Raw genomic sequence first — 22902 nt, 5'->3', positions numbered from 1 at the left:
TGCTCGTTCTTATGGCCGCCATTTTGTTTCATTTTAATTCGGGTGATGCGCACACCCGCTTTATTTTCTTTGCCTTTTGCGTGCTCTTTGGTACAGAGATGCTGCACCCCTGGCCATCTCGATACCTTCTTTGCCTTCATGTAACTATTGTTCGCTCTACTCCGAGAGGCTGCGTTATCTTTTATCCTTGTGATGGTCATTGTTGATGCTGTAATAATGATGGAGGCTTGAGTAATGTTTGGAAAATATAATGTGAACTGCTTCGCGGAAAGAAATGACCAAAATAAGTCTGTGAGGATCCTTACTGTTGTAGGTGTTTAAAGATGTTGTGAAAATATCAATTAAGCCGTGAGCACGTCTCATGGTATTGTTTACCCATATATTTATGGTGTGTTGTGCTCGAACGGTTATGATGCTAGCTTCTACTAACCTGAAGGACAAAAGCATGTATGTAATAATGTTTCAATTATTTTTTTTTTTGGGTGGCTTCCTTTTTGCATTTACGTTTTATCTTAATAAACCCTCATTTAATTTCATTTGATTTTTATTGCTGGTAGTTAGTTGTTTTTCCTTGTCATGAATTATTATTATTATTAATCAACGTCTTCAGTTCGAGGCTGTTATATGCCTCTCCTGATCGGAGTCCACGTCCTCGAATCTCCCGTCGGTTATATATGTGTTTTTTTTTCGTATTGGTTTCGGTGCAGTTTAGAGTATCTATGATCAGGAAGTAATTTAATTAAGTTTGTATTATCAACAGTTGACCGCAAGTAAATAAACAGGTATGTGTTAATTATAAATTGTATTCACTACCATCAAATGGGGTGAACTTGACCGAAAAATTGGAGAATGTTTCTTATCTATGTATTGCACCCAAATAGCGAGGACTGCAGAGTTGTCGCAGCCCACCAAAGTAGTAGATTTAAGGCACCTTAGAAGAGATAGAGGATGTTCTGTTGGGGGTTGTTAAGCAATTATGTCATAAATGCACTTAGCCAGGCTATTACCTAGGAACAGTCGCTTGCCACACCTTGAGAACATTTCTTCTGGCATTTTCCAGTTACATAGCCTCTGTGGCTCAGGCGGCAGCACGCCGGCCTCTCACCGCTGGGTACTGTGGTTCAAATCCCGGTCACTCCATGTGAGATTTGAGCTGGACAAAGCGGAGGCGGGACAGGTTTTTCTCCAGGTACTGCATTTTCCGTCACTTTTCATTCCAGCAACACTCTCCAATAACATTTCATTTCATTTGTCAGTCATTAATCATTGCCGAAGAGGAGTGCAACAGGCCTCGGCATCTGGCACAATTCGTAACCTCGCTGCTAGATGGAGGCTTCATTCATTCCATTCCTGACCCTGTCAAATGACTGGAAACAGGTTGTGGATTTTCATTTTTCACCTATATACTGTTACAATGGTGGTGGTAAGGGCAAACATTATTGAATGCCCCATTATGAAACCTCTTTTCTTTTGTTTTGGGTAGAGAGTTTCGAGGTATGGCAAGAATACAATTGGGACCTTCATTGACTGTGGGGAGGTTGTGATAAATCTTTATACACCATGCAGTTTTGAACTTGAGTCTTGGCATACCATCCCAAGAAGCTTTAGGAGATTAAGATATGTATTCCCATGTGCATCTGTGACCTTGAAAAGTGACAGGGAGGGATAAAATCTACACCATGTAACCATCTTCTTCTATAATAATAATAATAATAATAATAATAATAATAATAATAATAATAATAATAATAACAACAACAACAATTACAAAAATTGTGCAGGATGAAGGGAGGAAAGGTAGAAGAAGAAATTGTAATCAAACCATCAGTTAAAACATTTTGTTTAAACCATCTATTAGATAGAAATTATTACAAATTGAAAATATATACAAAAGGAATTGAACACCCTAAGCACTAAAGTATCACATCAGTTGTCATCTCTTTCAGACAAACTATCAGTTAAAACATCTTGTTTATTAAACTATCTATTAGATAAAAATTAATACAAAGTTAAAATATATACAAAAGGAATCAAATACCCTGAACACTAAAGTATCACATCAGTTGTCATCTCTTTCAGATGAACTCGCAGTTAAAACATCTTGTTTATTAAACTATCTATTAGACAAAAATTAATACAAAATTAAAAATATACACAAAAGGAATCAAATACCCTGAGCACTAAAGTATCACATCCGTTGTCATCTCTTTCAGACAACCTACCAGTTAAAACATCTTGTTTATTCAACTATCTGTTACATAAAAATTAATCATCATCATTATTATTATCCCACTCCAGTAGCCCGGGTGTGGTTATAAATACAAACTGAAAATATATACAAAAGGAATCAAATACCCTGAGAACTAAAGTATCACTTCGGTTGTCATCTCTTTCAGACTAGACATGTTGCTCCACAGGAGATACTGTTCACGGGTAATGCGAGTTTTCAGCATTTCTCCTTTACACACAAAGAACCTAAAAAATAAGAAATAAATCAGTATAAAATTCCTGGCATAGTTTACTTAGAAGGAACTACACTCCTAGGTAACAAGGTTTAACAGAAAGCAGTTTGGGTTTAGGAAAGGTCATCGGTCTATTTTAAATACCGAAATGTTCAATTTTCATGGACAATAGTGTGCTTGAGATGGAATATATTATAGTTAATATTCCACATATTTCAGGTCAAGATACCACACCATTGATGGGTGTGAGTTACAATGATCTGCAATTTCTAGAACGATCTCCAGATTGCATCAGTGATGATATTATAGTAATAGTATAATCAGACTCAAGTCAAAATGGTGAGGGGAAAATCAATAAACACAGAGTATATTTCATAGATGCATTAGACAGCATTTATGACTTGAATATGTGATTTTCGTGAAAATGGGCAGAGTATGTGCGGTACTTTAAGGCAGAAACAAATTCCAGGATTAATTAATGATCAAGAGGATTTACATAAGGCAGAAGTCCTTAGTCAGCAGTATTGAAAGAGTGTTATGCAAGGATAATGTCTATAGATCATTGCATGTTAAGAAAACAGTACTGCTCTTATGGTCCTAAAAAGAGTGAACACAACCCCGCCCCGACACCCATAATACTTACGAAATATTATAATGTACTTTCTATTCTACTAGCAATTACCCGCGGCTTCGCTCGCATGAATTTCGTAATTTGATCAAAGTAATCGTTCCTTGAAATTGTACTAAGACATCACCTGAAAATTCCTTAAATATAAAAACTCACCCAAACAATGAGTTTCATTTACCCAAGAAATTCTTTCTACACCATGTTTGAGGTATTACCTTTTGGGGCTAAGACATCCATGCGACATAGAACTGTACATGTGAAAAACAGTCTTCTCTCAAATAGAAAAAATAAATACATGTTTCTTTATTTTTAAAGGCCAAATATCTATTCCCACATCTGTAACATCTTCAGTTTTTGATATGTGCATAAATATCCCCATAAAAATAATTCAACCCCCTGATCAGTTTTTACCCCACCCCCATTTAAGTGAATTTTCCAAAAACAAAAACAAAAAATCTTTATTTTTTAAAGAAGATTCCAAATAGCAGTTTTCATGTCTGTACGCCTGTAACACCTTCAGTTTTTGAGATAAATGAACACTCATAAAAATAATTCAACTTCTTTTTCTTCTTTACTTCTTTCCACCCCTCTCCCGCCTTAAGTTGACTTTCCAAAAACAAAAAATACGTATTTCTTTATTTTGAAAGAAAATTCAAAATACAAACTTTCACGTATGTACCAGCTTCAGTTTTTAAGATAAAGTATCCACATAAACTCCTTATTTACTTATTTCAAACCCCACACCCCTTACGTCGATTTTCCGAGAAAAAAAACCAAATGTGTTTCTTCCTTTTTAAAGGAGATTCCAGATACTAATTTTCACGTCTGTAACATCTTCATTTTTTTAGGTAAGTATCCTCATACAAAGAATTCAACTAATTTTCAATTCATTCACCCCCCTTAAGTGGATTTTCCGAAGACAAAAGAACACGTGTTTTTTTACTTTGAAAGAAGATTCCAAATACAAATGTTCATGCCTCTATCATCTTCAGTTTTCGAGATATAAGTAGGCCTATCCTCATAAAAATAATTCAAATCCTGTACGCGCGTACACGTCAAGCAGCTAAGCTGTACGCTTCCCAACCATTCAACAGCAATACTTATCAGATGTCATAGATTGGAAGAGGGCCACCTACAACAACTGCTTTACACACCAGTGCATCCTGCTTTTTACGGTTTCAAGATTAATAACTTCAACAGCACACACTCATCTTCAAACCAGAACACTTTGACAATATTAGAAAAATGCAAGCTACTCAGTGCTTAGACTCAATGTAAACATTATATAATGATGCTAAATGCCCCATATGAACTTAGCATGCATACGCAATGAAACAAATGCCCCACATGAGCTCAACATATACCTTCATGAATGTTTATACTTTTGATTCATCAACAGACTATATAATGATGCTAAATGCCCCATATGAACTTAGCATGCATACGCAATGAAACAAATGCCCCACATGAGCTCAACATATACTTTTATACTTTTCATTTGATTCATCAATAGACGTTTCCATCTAGGAGTGTACTTTCACCTTGTGTGCAATTAATGTATTCTACATGGTTTATAACTTGTCAATCAACACAGTTTTTAAGTTACCTATTTTACTATTATTATGAACGTAATACGTTTCATAATGTGTATGCCAATCTAACTTCCGACTCATGTTTTTTCACTTGACAAGGTAAAAAGCCTAACACAACATTATAAGAGCTTATACAGCTGTATTCAAGCATATTACCTTTTTACACCTGACGAATTGTATTAAGAATTTGTTTTATCTGTATAACTTGAAAGGTGATAGTACAAGTGTACATAGCAATGTGTTTTACCTTATAATGTAAACTTTTAATGTGTTTGAAAATAGTTATCCTTTTAATATTAGTCTTCTAACAAACATAAATATACAAACAGGACAACCACTCAAAAACATGATTACTTGATATCATTCAATACAAAATTGTTTAAAATTTGGCAAGGTATTACTATTGAGAATATGTGTAGTCTAATGTAAATGTATGTTAGCTGAAGATGACTTGGTGAGAAGTCGAAACCGGTACTGTTTTTTAAAGAACGTTTTAATAAATAAGTATTGATCAGGTGGAACTCTCTTTCTTTCTATGATATATGATACGGAACAAATATGAAATTAATTAATCAAGAAGTAAGATTCACACGGAAGAACTGTTATCCTGGCTTTAAATTCAATTCTAATAACGAAACAAACAACACACGGTAAAAATACCAATCATATCAAAGAATGAGTTATCGACTATCGTGGACTTGCCTTCGACCAAGACCGAGCGTGCTTCAACCCACGCAAACAATCGATTGTACGGAAGTGGAGCGATTATCGAATGTTATTTCAAATTTTTGTCCGCAAAGTCGTAAAATGACACCATCCATCCGTAAAATGCTGCAATTTCCATAAATTTTACGGATAAACCGTAAAAGTTGGCAGGTATGTGTTATGTTTTTGGCCATAATGTAAAGAGAAAATACCAGAAACTGTCACCGACACAATTCCCTGAAATACGTGCAACTCATTAAATTTATGAAGTTAAGAATGAACACAAATGCACAGAAATACGCAAAACTACCACATACAAAAACAGATCAATGTGTCTCATACATTATTAACATACTACTCTGACGGGGGAAAGCACAGAACCGCAAGGAAAAAAGATGTGGCTTACAACTCCAAAGAAACTATGCGCAGAAACGCTGTTAATAGTGCGCGAACCACGCGATAAAAACTCATTCTTTTGTCTCGATTAGCTGAGTCGTCAGCGTGCACTATCCTATCTTGCTAGTAGGACGATTCCAGTTGCGAATCCCATAGCTGTACAAAGCACAAACGCTGCTAAAGTGAGCGGGAAACACGGTACATGAAAACAACGGGCAATACACTCGCGAAATAAAGCATTAAATAAATACGATTGAAAATGAGGTTGTGTAAATTACACAAGCACATAAGAATTTTTCCTTTATCCTAGGGGGAGATTACTGACCGTACTGGAGGTTATATTGGTCAAAAATAGGAAGAAGTAAAAATAAATCGGAAAATCGGAAGACAAGTTAATAAACGGAAAGTTTCTGGGTAAATCGGAAGGTTTGGAAGGTATGCAACATGGAATGACCTATACCAGTGAAGTACTGAAATTTACCTATACTGTAACAACAATATTTATTATAATATACAAAACTCAAAAAGCAGCCAGAATTGATAAGATTTCTAGGGATATGTGAAAGGAACTGGGTTGGGATATGGTGCCATATCTGAATTACCCAGTCAGTTTGACATGTGTTGTATGTAAGCTCAGGAAAAGCTTTCCTTTTTGATTATATTACACATGTTTGCAAAATTAAAAACCGGTTCAATAGAAAGCAGTTTGGGTTTAGGAAAGGTCATTCCAGTGAGTTTCAACTTGTAGGATCCAGTAAGATATAGCAGATATTAAAAATTCAGGGGGTCAAATGGACTGTATTGGTGTTGACCTATCCTAGGTTTTTGACAGGGTAGATGTGGATGGAGAGAAGTGAATTGAGGCGAATGCAAGCACTCTGTCCCTCGGGTAGACTACCGACAAAAATAAGGGCTAAGAACTAGACAAAGATGTGTAAATAGGTGGCTAAATTTCTAGAAAATAAAGAATAAAAGTAGGTGAAGCATTATCTGATCCTGCCAGGCTCCTTGGCTGAACAGTGAGTGTACTGATTTATTTAGAAGACCCCGGGTTCGATACCTGGGCAGACCATAGATTTTATAGTAACTGTGTGCAGTCAACTGCTCTGGTTTGGGGACAGAGTGCTTGCATTCGCCTCAATTCACTTCTCTCCATCCACATACAACACACTACACTAGAAAGTATCACAGAAATATGTAACAGTGACTACAGCCTTTCACAAAAGGTTGGCATCAGGAAGGGCATCCAAATGTAAAATAGAGCCAAATCTACACATGTGCAGACTCCATGAAAATTGGGAAACGGCCATAAAGGAAAAGAAATAGTAGGGGTGTAAAGGAAAGAGTGTATAAGTTATTGGTAAGACTTCAATTAGAGTATGGTTATACAGGATCCCTCATATAAAGTAAGACCGTCCAAGTGGCATTTTTACTCTCTGATTCGTAAACTGCAGTATTGGATGCGCACACATTGTTCTTGACCTTGTAAGCAGAGTTCACATCAGTCCACCTGCCGCAACCTTTTTCGCCCTCTCCCTGGAGTTGCGTTAGCAACAAGAAAAGTTTTGTCCCTCATTTTTCAATAAATGATGCCAGGGAAATGGACAACAAATCGCTTTCTCCTTAATGCACTAGGAATCCACCTACTATCAGAGTAACGCATTTATCCAACATACTGCTTTAGAATTCTCCTGTCTGAGGTAGAAAGAACGGAGGACTTGTCCTTTCTCCAGTGATTAAGCCTTTTACTTTAATCAAAATCCCCATGAATACGTTCAAATTATCCTCCGACAATCATACTGGTTTGTCTTCATTCTGGTCCATTAGTATACGAAAATCTGTAGTTAAGAGAAGATCGCACAGGTTGGCTGCACTGCTAAACAAGTGACATCCTTCTGATTCCTCAATATATCTGAAATTTCTCATTGGTTGATACACAGAGGCTTTTGAACGTAACTGGTGGTGGATAAAGAGGATTTTGAATTTAACAGTGATTTTCAAGTAGCTCGTTCTATGTAACTTAGCGAGTTTTGAGACTCAAGAGGTTCACCAACCGATCAAACTCATCCTTGGAAATCTACTGCTATGCTTATCTCAATTTTTTTTAAATGGTCTTTTGGTGGTTTTGAATCTAGAGGATTCAATTAATTAATGTGCTTGAAGGCTCAAAATGCTTGGAAAAGTTTTCCATAACAATTATGCATCTTGCCACGTATCTACAAACCTTTTTGAATAAATAAATTGCCGCAAACTCATAACTTCAGTCTCTTATTTATCAAAAATAACTGAATGTTGCTTAGTTCATTCTGGCATAACACCACTGAAGTAGCGATCATGATAGTAACGACGATAACACTGATAATATTACAACCAGCGTAACTTCATCAACTTAGACTGAAAATAGACAAAGAAGGTCTCATTTTGATCCAAAATTCCATCATGATGTAAAGGGAGAGTTTATAAGGAAAACAAAACCGAACGAAATATTTTAATTACTTTTGGATGACGAGATATGCCAGAACATAGCTGAACAGACAAAAGATGCCCAGCAGAAAATTGCACATAAAACCCAGTTTAGTAAGATGAAACGAAAGAGTCGAGATCAAGACCGGGTCCAGATAAATAAGGACGAAATAAAGATTCTTATGGGCATACTGTTGCCACAGGGGATTGTACAGAAAACTAAATTAGGACATTGTATTTCTCGCAACTGCTTGTTGACTACTCCCCATTTCCTATGAGCTGATGACACAGAAGAGATTTTTCCTGATCAGGCTGAGTAGGTCAGGCGGTTGAGGCTCTGGCCGGCCTTTAACACCCAACTTGGCAGGTTCAATCCTGGCTCAGCCCGGTGGTATTTGAAGGTGCTAAAATACGTCAGCCTCGTGTCGGTACATTTACTGGCAAACAAAAAGACTCCTGCGGGACTAAATTCTGCCACCACAGCGTCTCTGAAAACCGTAATGTTTTTCTTTTTTTTTTTTTGCTAGGGGCTTTACGTCGCACCGACACAGATAGGTCTTATGGCGACGATGGGATAGGCCTAGGAGTTGGAAGGAAGCGGGCATGGCCTTAATTAAGGTACAGCCCCAGCATTTGCCTGGTGTGAAAATGGGAAACCACGGAAAACCATCTTCAGGGCTGCCGATAGTGGGGTTCGAACCTACTATCTCCCGGATGCAAGCTCACAGCCGCGCGCCTCTACGCGCACGGCCAACTCGCCCGGTAAAACCGTAAAAGTAGTTAGTGAAACGTCAAGCCAATAACATTATTACTGGAGAAGTCTTCCTCCTGAACAGTCAAGATATTTTTCTGAAGGTGCAAAGCAAACTTCTCTGCAAAATGCAAAAAGCCCATATCATGCCTAACATTATTATTATTATTATTATTGTACCAGGCGGTACACCTTCACGCCGCTAATTTAAAATGTGCGCCAGTTAAAACTCCTCTGCTGGAGGAAGTCTGAACTTTATTTACACTATTAATCTTCTAGTTTCTCAGAAGATGTCACTACCTGGAAATTTTTGAGTTTGTGAACTGTGTCATTTTCGACGTACTTTTGTTTCGCTTGTATTAAGAAGTGTGAACTTTCTCTTCTAGAGGACACCACTGAAAAACTACAATAGTGCACCCTAGTGGGAAGAAAAATAACTGTTCTTTGGAGAAAATTTTATTTCAAAAGTTTGTTCTTTGTTAAATTTCTTTCTGTTATTGTTTAAGTTGGCTGTATACCCCTCTCCTTCCCCTTGTTTTGCATTTGACCAATCCCGAATTTCTGTTATTAATTTCTGACCAATCATGGGTATCTTCCCCCAACTTGAATATGTTTCTGTACCCTAGCCAATAAAAACGTTGTGGGAGGGTGTTTTCATTCCCCTAACGCCTAGAACCTTCCGCGAGAGGATATAAACTGCTGATTTTTGGGTCTCCGGGCCACTTCTGTTCCATCTTTCAGTGTATTAAGTACATAGCAGGAGGCGGGAAGCGCCTCTTTCCTCAGCAGCGGTCAACAACAAGGTAATGGCCGATTAATAAATTCTTTCTTTGCTAGCTCAGCAGTTTAACTTTCGGGGCGGGATCTAAGCGTTCCCCTATGTAACCTTTTCCTAAAATGTAACTACTCTTTTCTTCTATTCTCTTGTAAAGCTACATTCTGGGATAGAGAGTGCTATCCCTCTCGAGCTCCCACTCATATTGTTTTGAGGTGAACTTATTTTTCTCAACCTATTCTTCGTTAGCGTAAAACAATTGTTCTTTTCTTAAGTCACCTCTGTAGTATGGGATTAGCCCTTGCATCAGTGGCCTAAGAGCCAAAGTAGGTCTTAAAAACAAGTGTATTAGGAGTGCAAGTTCGCCTCCTCTCAAATTGTTACCTTAGAGGTCATTTAATTAACCTTCTTTTCATTTACTAGACCTCAGTAGATTGGGTATTTTACCCCTGTGTTTATGTCCGTTGAGGACAACTTGAAGGTGGAGTTTGGTGTGGCCTGGGAGAGGCTTAAATTTGAGAGCGAGTGGCTCTTTTGAAAATTGAGTGTTGTATGCCTCGTGGAGGCTTTTCTGTGTAATTTGGAGCAAGGGCTCCTAGGTATGAATGGGGTTTTCTGCCCCTCGGTTAAAACTTGTGTTTGGGGTAAAACTGAGCTGATTGCCCGAGTATTGTAAAGACAGGGCACGAAGCCCAAATCCTGTAAAAATTGTAACTACCCTTTGTACTTGCTACTTTGTACCTGCTATGCTTGTTATTTCCTTGTTTAAAAAAAAAAGAAAATATAACCTTGTTCAATTTTACATTAACTTTGATTCCGTAGTTTGAGACCCGTTCACGCCCGCACCTTCTTTCACCTCTACCTACCACCAAAACACGGTAACAAGTGGCCGATTAATAAATTCTTTCTTTGCTAGCTCAGCAGTTTAACTTTCGGGGCGGGATCTAAGCGTTCCCCTATGTAACCTTTTCCTAAAATGTAACTACTCTTTTCTTCTATTCTCTTGTAAAGCTACATTCTGGGATAGAAAGTGCTATCCCTCTCGAGCTCCCACTCATATTGTTTTGAGGTGAACTTATTTTTCTCAACCTATTCTTCGTTAGCGTAAAACAACTGTTCTTTTCTTAAGTCACCTCTGTAGTATGGGATTAGCCCTTGCATCAGTGGCCTAAGAGCCAAAGTAGGTCTTAAAAACAAGTGTATTAGGAGTGCAAGTTCGCCTCCTCTCAAATTGTTACCTTAGAGGTCATTTAATTAACCTTCTTTTCATTTACTAGACCTCAGTAGATTGGGTATTTTACCCCTGTGTTTATGTCCGTTGAGGACAACTTGAAGGTGGAGTTTGGTGTGGCCTGGGAGAGGCTTAAATTTGAGAGCGAGTGGCTCTTTTGAAAATTGAGTGTTGTATGCCTCGTGGAGGCTTTTCTGTGTAATTTGGAGCAAGGGCTCCTAGGTATGAATGGGGTTTTCTGCCCCTCGGTTAAAACTTGTGTTTGGGGTAAAACTGAGCTGATTGCCCGAGTATTGTAAAGACAGGGCACGAAGCCCAAATCCTGTAAAAATTGTAACTACCCTTTGTACTTGCTACTTTGTACCTGCTATGCTTGTTATTTCCTTGTTTTTAAAAAAAAGAAAATATAACCTTGTTCAATTTTACATTAACTTTGATTCTGTAGTTTGAGACCCGTTCACGCCCGCACCTTCTTTCACCTCTACCTACCACCAAAACACGGTAACAATTATTATTATTATTATTATTATTATTATTATTATTATTATTATTATATTATTATTATTATTATTAGGTTTTTCATCCTCAGATTTTTACATTTCTCTGACTGAGGTGTATAATGGAAAAATTCCTCCCAAAATATACAAGACCAGCAAGATACCTGTCCTTCACTACAGTTTTAAAATGAAAATGATTATTCAAATTTTACATTTTGGAGAGTCAACGTCAGCTAAGCCTGTAAAATATGCCCTCAGTTCCTACATCAAACATTTTAGGGGGAATGATTATTTATTTTCCGATCCAACACTAGTTTGAACCCCATATGGAAGAATATGCAGAAGATCTCGAGAAGTTGCTGAATGGTATGGATGAAGTCTTAGGTAAGGAGTACAAGATGAAAATAAATAAGTCCAAAACAAAAGTAATGGAGTGCAGTCGAACGAAGGCAGGTGATATAGGAAATATTAGATTAGGAAACGAAGTCTTAAAGGAAGTAGATGAATATTGTTACTTGGGTAGTAAAATAACCAACGATGGCAGAAGTAAGGAGGACATAAAATGCAGACTAGCACAAGCAAGGAAGAGCTTTCTTAAGAAAAGAAATTTGCTCACTTCAAACATTGATATCGGAATTAGAAAGATGTTTTTGAAGACTTTTGTGTGGAGCGTGGCATTGTATGGAAGTGAAACATGGACGATAACTAGCTCAGAAAGAAAGAGAATAGAAGCTTTTGAAATGTGGTGTTATAGAAGAATGCTGAAGGTGAGATGGATAGATCGAATCACGAATGAAGAGATACTGAATCGAATTGGTGAGAGGAGATCGATTTGGCTAAATTTGACGAGAAGAAGAGATAGAATGATAGGACACATCTTAAGACACCCAGGACTTGTTCAGTTGGTTTTTGAAGGAAGTGTAGGTGGCAAGAACGGTAGGGGTAGACCAAGGTATGAATATGACAAACAGATTAGAGCAGATGTAGGATGCAATAGTTACGTAGAAATGAAAAGGTTAGCACAGGATAGGGTGGCATGGAGGGCTGCATCAAACCAGTCTATGGACTGATGACTCAAACACATGGAAGAATGTGAATGTTTTAAACCCTATCTTATTTAAAATCTGGGATGCTGAGAAATTTTTATTTTGTATATTGAACAGTAAACCAGGAATGATTACTTTTTTAAGGGGTGAATGTTTTTAAGTATTTATTAGCATCTAGGGTATAGAAGATCAATTTAATGCCAAGAATTTCATTTTTGGTCCGTACTGAATCGGAATTTACAGTTTCATATAAGGATAAAAGTTTCCTACCTGCTCAATACAATAAAATATTGAAATAATCAAAATATCACATATTTATTATCTGTAATTTAGGGACCGGTTTCGGAATCTTCCTGTGCCATCATCAGCCTAGGAAAATTTTTGCAAGGCACGGAAACAATGAACAAAGGTCTACTGCTTGACCTTACTGAGCAATGTTTTATTTTATTGGATCAGTATTGTAACCCCAACTACAGTCTCAATGATCCATCCGAGAAACCCACAAGTTTATTTGATACGCTTATTTCGGTTATAAATAATTTAAAATTACCTAGAGATCAATCGGTTCACAAAACAATATGCAACACGCTGGCTTACTACCCCTATCGGAATCCACGCCCTCCTGACCTACATTCTCCTAACGCAACCTCCCCTCCCCCCACCTAACCTGCTCCACCTAACAGCTGATGCATGCGGGCTGCCCCTTGCACTCAGGATCACAGTTCCTCACTAACTTTACGCTTGTCAACTTGGTGCTTGAGGTGAGTTTCCTTCCTTACTAGTCTTTTTACGAATCACTTTCTCTGTCTCCGATTTCACAATGCTAACATATAGTTAAAAAATTCCTCTCTACTTTTAGGTCCGTGTTGGTTCGAGATATCTCGTCAATCAACGTACGGCCTCAGCCCTATATTAATATTGGATCAACAATGAAATACAGAGCTAATTTTTATAGCGCATCATCAAATTAAGCTGTTTTAGAGCACCTGAACAAAGACTGTGACATTACATTTTATTCATACGGAAGAAAGTCTGTACATTATAGTTGATTTTAAGATCACATTTTAAGAGGAACTGTTTCATGCTACAAAATCGACTATGATAAGTTACTCTACCCACATGAAGAGAACACTGTTCTAGAAATCAGATGTTAGTTTAGTATTTTACAAAGTGCCTAAGGACATAAAACTTTTAAAGGAATGCTTTTTACTCTTTAAGGCCAATTGTACATACTGTACAGCTGTATGAGTTTTGCCATACAAGAAAGATTTTATCAAAACTGGGTGTTACAATTAGTATTATAATAGTTATATCAAATCAATAACGCAAAGAGCTCTAAATTTAAAAATGTATATAAATGTCTCATGACGTGTCTATTATACCAAAAGGACTAATCTACTTTCTGTATTTTAATCACATAGATTTTTAAGTCACATCCGTAATGGTAAAAGTTTACAATCTAGTTTAGAATGCTCTGTTCATGTTCTTACACTGGTATAAATATTTCATGTAGCTATTTAAAAAGCCTTGCAAACATTTTCCTAGGCTGATGATGGCACAGGAAGGTGCTGAAACCGGTCCCTAAATGACAGATAATAAATCTGCGACATTTCGATTATTTCACTATTGTATTGTATTGAACAGGTGGAACCTTCTATCCTTATCTGAAACTGTACAGAAGACCAACTTTCATAAAAAAATAAGTTAGTGCCTGGAACAGTTACAAAAGAATGGATATTGTGTTTTTGAGAGTCAAACACCATCTAACCCCCTCAGGGGATAAATATTTTGAAGTATACAATATTTTACACCTAGGACATAAAACACCCTTCTCGTGAAATTACAACTTTGTACGGTATTGGACCTAACCTCATTTAACACTAGAGTTGGAACGTTTAAAAAAGTATTTCCTATTTCACACCTAGGATTTGGAATTGGAATTTTGTCTTTGTACGTTGAACCGTTTTGGAGGAACGAATATATATTTGTTTTTGGTTCTTAACCCTCATTTAACTGAGCGGTTAAATTTCTTTCAAACCTTCTGCTGTTACTTAGGTGTTTCTATATCCCTGCCGGATAGTTTTTATTCGTATATTCAGTAGTACGTTTTCTTGCTTAACACGTTATTTTCTGTTGTTCCCTATAGAAGAGTCTTAACGAGTTTATAAATGTCACAAAAGAACACTATTCACAATTCATAAAATAAACACATCCCTAAATTCAAGAGTAAATTTTTGAAATAGTCCAACTTCTATGATGGCAAAGTTTATACAGATTTCCTAAAATAAACATTTTAAGACAGCAGTACTGAACATAATTGAATTTTGCAACAGAATGAAGGATTTTAAATTAGAGGAAAGTAACACAAAGTAACATAAAAGACATATATTCCGACATACCAATTTCTGAAACAATAGATATTTCAAGTGATAGGAATCCGTGTGATGATGAGGATGAAGAGGTAGATGTGCCTCAATGTATTCAACAGAGTTCGACTCTTGTACAGGCAACAAACATGGCATGTAGTCTTCAGGATTTTCTTCTGTCACAAAGTGTGTGCCAGAATCTGTATTAAATTCAGGTGCAGTGGTTGCTGACCGCCTTGAATATTCATTTGTATGTGAGAGTGTTCAGAAGAAAATCACAGACTTTTTCAAAATATAAAGTCGAGGACATAATGCACTGGTACAGGGTAAAATTTGAGAAGGTGTAAACTTGCAAGTCCCTATACTTTATATAAATACTTCATGTATATATATATATATATATGTATCCTAATTTTCCTCTGATTTAATAAATACAGAATCAAGGTTCTTTATGTGTAAATTCATGTTCAAATAATGTAAATTCTTCATCAGGTTTAGCAAAGGGCGAATTCTTAAGAACTGATTTATATCAGTGTCTGGGATGGGTTCAAAGAAATTGTTGAGGAATGCGAAAACAGGTTTGTACCTTTAAGGGAGGTAGGAATGGTAAAGATCCACCTTATTATAATAGAGAAATAAAGAGACTAAGGAGGAGGTGCAGAATGGAAAGAAATAGAGTTAGAAATGGCTGTGGAAGTAAGGAGAAATTGAAGGAACTTACTATAAAATTGAATCTAGAAAAGGAGGCAGCTCAGTATAACATGATGGAAAGCATAATTGGCAATTCAACAAATTTTAGTGAAAAATGAAAGGGTATGTATAGGTATTTTAAGGCAGAAACAGGTTCCAAGGACATTCCACGAATAATTAATGAACAAGGGGAGTGTGTATGTGAGGATCTTCAAAAGGCAGAAGTATTCAGTCAGCAGTATGTAAAGATTGTCGGTTACAAGGATAATGTCCAGATGGCTGCAATTGATAAGATTTCTGGGGATAAACTAAAGACAATGGGTTGGGATATAGTAGGCCCTACCATATCTGAAGTACTTATTTGATTATTGTTTGGTCGGAGGAGCTATACCAGATGAATGGAGAGTTGCTATAGTAGCCCCTGTGTATAAAGGAAAAGGTGATAGACATAAAGCTGAAAATTACAGGCCAGTAAGTTTGACATGCATTGTATGTAAGCTTTGGGAAGGCATTCTTTCTGATTATATTAGACATGTTTGTGAAATTAATAACTGGTTCGATAGAAAGCAGTTCGGTTTTAGGAAAGGTTATTCCATTGAAGCTCAACTTGTAGGATTCCAGCAAGATATAGCAGATATCTTGGATTCAGGAGGTCAAATGGACTGTATCGCGATTGACCTGTCTAAAGCATTTGATAGGGTGGATCATGGGAGACTAGTGGCAATTGAGTGCAATTGGACTAGACAAAAGAGTGACTGAATGGGTTCCTATATTTCTATAAAACAGATCTCAGAGAATTAGAGTAGGTGAAGCTTTATCTGACCCTGTAAAAATTAAGAGGGGAATTCCTCAAGGTAGGATTCCAGCAAGATATAGCAGATATCTTGGATTCAGGAGGTCAAATGGACTGTATCGCGATTGACCTGTCTAAAGCATTTGATAGGGTGGATCATGGGAGACTACTGGCAATTGAGTGCAATTGGACTAGACAAAAGAGTGACTGAATGGGTTCCTATATTTCTATAAAACAGATCTCAGAGAATTAGAGTAGGTGAAGCTTTATCTGACCCTGTAAAAATTAAGAGGGGAATTCCTCAAGGCAGTATTATCGGACCTTTATGTTTTCTTATATATATAAATGATATGAGTAAAGGAGTGGAATCAGAGGTAAGGCTTTTTGCAGATGATGTTATTCTCTATAGAGTAACAAATAAGTTACAAGATTGTGAGCAACTGCAATGTGACCCCTCAAAAAATGTTGTGAGATGGACAGCAGGCAATGGTATGTTGATAAACGGGGTTAAAAGTCAGGTTGTGAGTTTCACAAATAGGTAAAGTCCTCTCAGCTTTAATTACTGCATTGATGGGGTGAAAGTTCCTTTTGGGGATCATTGTAAGTATCTAGGTGTTAATATAAGGAAAGATCTTCATTGGGGTAATCACATAAATGGGATTGTAAATAAAGGGTACAGATCTCTGCACATGGTTATGAGGGTGTTTAGGGGTTGTAGTAAGGTTGTAAAGGAGAGGGCATATCTGATAAGACCCCAACTAGAGTACGGTTCCAGTGTATGGGACCCTCATCAGGATTACCTGATTCAAGAACTGGAAAAAATCCAAAGAAAAGCAGCTCGATTTGTTCTGTGTGTGATTTCCGACAAAAGAGTAGCGTTACAAAAATGTTGCAAAGTTTGGGCTGGGAAGAATTGAGAGAAAGAAGGACAGCTGCTCAACTAAGTGGTATGCTCCGAGCTGTCAGCGGAGAGATGGCGTGGAATGACATTATTAGGCGAATAAGTTTGAGTGGCGTTTATAAAAGTAGGAAAGATCACAATATGAAGATAAAGTTGGAATTCAAGAGGACAAAGTGGAGCAAATATTCATTTATAGGAAGGGGAGTTAGGGATTGGAATAACTTACCAAGGGAGATGTTCAATAAATTTCAAATTTCTTTGAAATCATTTAGGAAAAGGCTAGGAAAACAACAGATAGGGAATCTGCCACCTGGGCGACTGCCCTAAATGCACATCAGTATTGATTGATTGATTGATTGATTGACTGACTGATTGATTGATAAAAAAAATTCACTATAACAAATTAAATTCTGAGGTCCCCAAAATTTTGTTATACTGGTATTTTACTGTAAAACATTTCTGAATATGCAACGAATGATGAGATGCTTGAAACTTTTAGAGGTAAATGCAAATTCCAACAGTTCATTGCAAATAAACCTGCCAAGTATGGAATAAAAATACGTAGGTGGATCAAAGGGTTAGTTGCACTAACACGCCACAGCAGCGCGCTGTGTGTCGCAAATGTGGGCACAGCGGAGAAAGGGACAGACACTGCCCACTTGTCTGTTAGGCAGGTTGCTGTGGTGTCTCGTCTAGTATTGTGTGAATAGCGGCCAAATGCAATGGCGCGTCACTGGACGTTCACTCCAAATATGAGGTGCGTGCGACAATCCAATTCCTATGGGCCAAAGGGAAGAATTGCACGGACATTCATCGTGAAATTAGTGCTGTGTACGGGGAGCAGGCCATTTCCTGCCAAGATATCGTAAAGTGGTGTCAGCAATTCGATATCACGGATAACCATCGCGAATGCAGGCCCGCAACGTCCAGGACCCGTGCAAAGGTCAACAATGTGAATGCGATCATTAGACAGAACCGGCGCATTAAACTGAGAGAAATCGCGACGCAGCTGAACAATAATGCAGAGTTTGAGGGATGTTCCACCATTCAACACTTTGCAACATTTATTAAATTATAAGAAGACCGGTTTCGATTCCCATGGAGTCATCATCAGTTCTTAGTGAAAATTAAATTAAGGGGAATCTGATAACAATCATCATAACGAAAAATCCATGTACCTATAGGTGGTTGCATGGAAACACATTGAGTTGACAGATATTACCTTGAAATGCAACATACACTTGGCAAGGAGAACATAGAGCTTAGAAAGTTCCCAGTTCTGGCTCTAACAGTCTTGTGTTCATAGAACATGGAACACTGGAATTACATGTACTGGGTTGAAAATATATACAAAACACAATAAGGACACTTTTAATGGTGTGGAAACTTGGCTCTCTAAGAGCACTCTTTGATATGACAGTTCTGTTTCTGTCTGAAAAAGATTGGATGAAATACACACAATGAAGCAAAATGTATATCTAAACTGTCGCGGGTTCATGTACGCGGAACACTAGGAACACTTGTATTGTTCAAATGAAAACCCTTATAACCATGTGAAATATTGGTGTTACAAGAACGCTTATGGGTTTGTCTGTCCTGCATCCCCTGCCTAAACTAGTGAAATAAAATATACATTAAATGTTGAAGATAAACTAATTGGTATTTAAAGTTCTGGCTTTTTGTTTCAAAAACTGTCATGTGTTCGTGGAACACAGAATAGAACTGCTGGTCCTGCTTCTGTCTACTGGAAACTAATGCATTAACGCAGTTGAAATTAATTGATTGAAAGTTTATACACCAATGCGAAACACTTGGCACTTTAATGTTCTTGGATCTGAGTAAAAAATCGTATGTTTACACAATTTGGCATAGACTTGTCGAGCGGTCTTGTCACGATCAACCGGAATATGTGAACCTTTTCTTAAAAATAAAAACAAAAAAACAAGACTTGTTGACTATTACAACCACACATCACATATAACGTTTGGTGAACACTGGAAGTTACACACGGGTCTAAGATGCTTAGTATCCTCCTCAGTCCGTATGTAGCATATGCTCTACATGTGGTTTTCTTTACTCATAATAATACAAAACAATTTAAAGCAAAAATAATAATGGTAGGAAAGTCAACTCTGAGTCCTGATGTAGCATATATGCTACAGTCATCATCATCATCATCCGTTTACCCTCCAGGGTCGGTTTTTCCCTCGGACTCAGCGAGGGATCCCACCTCTACCGCCTCAAGGGCAGTGTCCTGGAGCTTCAGACGCTGGGTCGGGGGATACAACTGGGGAGAATGACCAGTACCTCGCCCAGGCGGCCTCACCTGCTATGCTGAACAGGGGCCTTGTGAAGGGATGGGAAGATTGGAAGGGATAGGCAAGGAAGAGGGAAGGAAGCGGCCGTGGCCTGAAGTTAGGTACCATCCCGGCATTCGCCTGGAGGAGAAGTGGGAAACCACGGAAAACCACTTCCAGGATGGCTGAGGTGGGAATCGAACCCACCTCTACTCAGTTGACCTCCCGAGGCTGAGTGGACCCCGTTCCAGCCCTCGTACCATTTTTCAAATTTCGTGGCAGAGCCGGGAATCAAACCCGGGCCTCCGGGGGTGGCAGCTAATCACGCTAACCACTACACCACAGATATATGCTACAGTACACATGATAAAACAACTTAGTGAAACATACTACATTCTTTGGTTAATTTTTTAAATTTATTTGAGAAAACTATAATCCATCGAATGCAAAAACAAGCTCGGGACTGAAGAAGGTATTAAGGAGAGATCTTGGGTCTGCATTAGAATTGTTACCGTGTGTTAGTGGAACACGGAACTTAATTGTCAGTCAAGAATCAAGATACTTGCTCGTTTTATTTTACATGAGCTTGCAGTGTTTTAGGATAGATGGAGTGAACATATAAGTAGAATTAAGCTGGTTGAAGAGCTGGGGGAACATCCTTCAATATGGATTACTTGCTATTGTAGTTGTAACTGTCGTCGCTATTGTTGTTATAGTATGGTGATGGTATGGCCTTGGCTTATGGAGACGTGCATTGAAGGTGTCTGAGGAAAAAGAGAAAGAGAGAATGAGAAACTGTAGTGTGTGTGTTCGAGTTAAAATGAAAGGTTTTTATTTATTAATTTACTCACTCCGTATCCGCCCGTGCTGACCAGCCGTTTGAAGAGTGGGTTGCGATCTGTTCAACTGTGCTTGTGTGTGTGTGTGTGTGTGTGTGTGTGTGTGTGTGTGCGCGCGCGCGTGCATGCGCGTGCTATTGTTGGTTAGGGAGGGGGGAGGAGAGGGTGTGGCTTGCTTTGGATTGTTTGAGGTGTGGAAGGGGTGTATGAGAGAGTGAGGGGGGGAGTGCTTTGTTGTCGAGCCGTTCTGTCTACATAAGCCTTGATGATGAGGGGATGGATGGCCTCGTAAAGAATGTTTGTTTTTTCGGTGGATTCGTTCAGATTATGATTAAAATTAATTTGTTGGTCTAATAATATGTAAAATATTTCTTTGATATTGAGTAGGGGTCCCTTTCCATGGTTTCTATAATTTGCATGTCTTTATCTATGTCGGAGAATTTATGACTGGATTCGTGCATGTGTAGACCCATGGCTGAATGTCTGTTATGTTTAACTGCATTAATGTGTTCGGTGTATCTGGTGTTAAAGTTCTGTCCTGTCTGTCTGATGTAGCTTGCTGTACAAGTATGGCACTGTAATCTGTAGATACCTGATTTGCCAAATTTGTCCGATTTATTCACGGTCCGTGGATTGTGGAAATGAGAACGATTGTTGTTGGTTGTTTTGAATGCTATTTTTACCCCCGTGTTTCTTAAATAGGTTTGTTATTTGGTAAACTGAATCGTTGTTGAAGGTAAAAACTGAAAAGCTGTCTTTTTGTTTCTTTTCTTTGATAAGAGTAGATTTAGGTTTGTTTTGGATTTTAGATATAATGGGCCGATTGCAGAAACGGCATTTAGACGATGTCTACGGTTAAACAATGCCTAAGTATGGCTGCCACATTGCAGAGACGTTATTTATCACTTAGACACTGTCTAAAACCGATGTTCAACCGGTCTTGTTTAAACACTGCCGAGAGCACTGTTTAACCTCAAATGACAGGAGTGAATCACAATCAGAGGTTATGTACCGTGAAATATGTAATTTGTATTATCATGTTGAGACGATTCCGGGAAGAAAGGTTAGTCCGACGGCCTCTCTGTGGGTCGCCCGCTGCTAAATCGCAGCAATTCGTTTGACATGCACGGGGAGATAATAAAAAAATTAGGTTCCGCTTTACGAGAGACTTGTTTCTTGAGACTGACAAAGTGACAGGCCGGTAACTGTCAACTTGAATACAATTCTTGGCAATCGATATATTTTATTATATACATGGGGTAATTTCCATGGAATTATAGGTCACTTCGACTACATACATATCACAATTACGTGTCCCGATCGTCTGAGGGCTGTCACATACAACAACCGGGAGAGATTCACTTATATTTACTGCCAAGTAAACACACATAATAGTGAAAACTAAAAAGTAGGTTGTATGGGATTTTTACATATATAATCGCATAGGTTTTCGGTAACTATCAGATAGGAAAGGGCAAGTGGTGGTGATTATCGTTTAAAGAGGACTGGGGAAGAAGAGCCGTGGCCATAATAACAGCCCTAGTATTTGCCTGGTGTAAAAATGGGGAAACTACGGAAAACAATCTTCACGGCTGTCGATGATGCGTTTCGAATCTACGATCTCCAGAATGCAAGCTACATCTACATCTATATGGCCCGTACAACACACTCGGTTACACATTACTATTGCTTCATCTTCCCTTCGTCGGAGCTACCGTATTTATGAGTAGATTGCACTCACTGTAACATTATAATGAAAGCTACACTTCCCCGTACGGTGGCGTGTCACTTTAGTGTCGATAATATTATGAGATTTAATTTGCACCGAAAGCGATACTCTTATCTGTGGGCAAGTCATGCTCAGCCATATTTGAGTAATGTGTAGAAGACAAACAGCTGACTAGCGTTCGGCGCGCGCACCGACGAATTTCATTGGTTGCGACAAGCAAAGAGTTACATGAAAGATACTTCAGTCTCCATTTTCAAACCAAAATTGAAACTTTAAGGGATGTCTAGTTAAACATCGACTGAACATTGTTTATGCAATGGAAGACCGTGAATGCTTTAGACGTTGTTTAGGTAGACGATGCCTAAGGCTTAAAACTAGTCATCGTTTCTGCAATCGGCCCTATGTGGTCGATGAACCTTTTGTTGTATCCATTGGAAAGAGCGATTGTCCTGATGGTGTCTAGTTCCTTTTTTAGGTTGGAGCGAGTTAATGGAATATTAAAAGCTGGGTCTGAAATTTATTATTGGTCTTATCGGGGTGCTTTCTTTATGAATTTTGGGGAGTTCTCGTGCTGTTGGAAGTTTGGGGTTCATGTTAATTAATTTACTGGCATTTTGTTCACTGAGGATGAATGAAGTGTTCTTAAGTAAGAGTTTCAGGGTTTTTTTTATATTTTTGGGTGGGGTCTTTTTTGATTGTTTTTTGATTGTTTTGTAATTTCCTTCTTGAAAAAAGTTGAGT

The 22902-nt window shown here is 38.0% G+C and overlaps 1 protein-coding gene across 1 annotated transcript in view; it reads right to left on the bottom strand.

Annotated features, from left to right (window-relative positions):
- Window positions 1-1954: 1954 nt before the first annotated feature.
- LOC136863540 (uncharacterized) overlaps window positions 1955-22902 on the bottom strand; it is a 42513-nt gene continuing 21565 nt past the window's right edge. The window contains exon 4 of the mRNA XM_067139926.2: window positions 1955-2475. Coding sequence (XP_066996027.1) covers window positions 2364-2475 — 112 coding nt within the window. The 3' untranslated portion in view covers window positions 1955-2363. The remainder of the gene's footprint in view (window positions 2476-22902) is intronic.

This window comes from Anabrus simplex, chromosome 2 (genome assembly GCF_040414725.1).
Source record: "Anabrus simplex isolate iqAnaSimp1 chromosome 2, ASM4041472v1, whole genome shotgun sequence".
Classification (NCBI taxonomy): Eukaryota; Metazoa; Arthropoda; class Insecta; order Orthoptera; family Tettigoniidae; genus Anabrus; species Anabrus simplex.
Note: the sequence above shows the minus strand (reverse complement) of the source record. Positions and strands in the feature narration are given on the sequence as shown.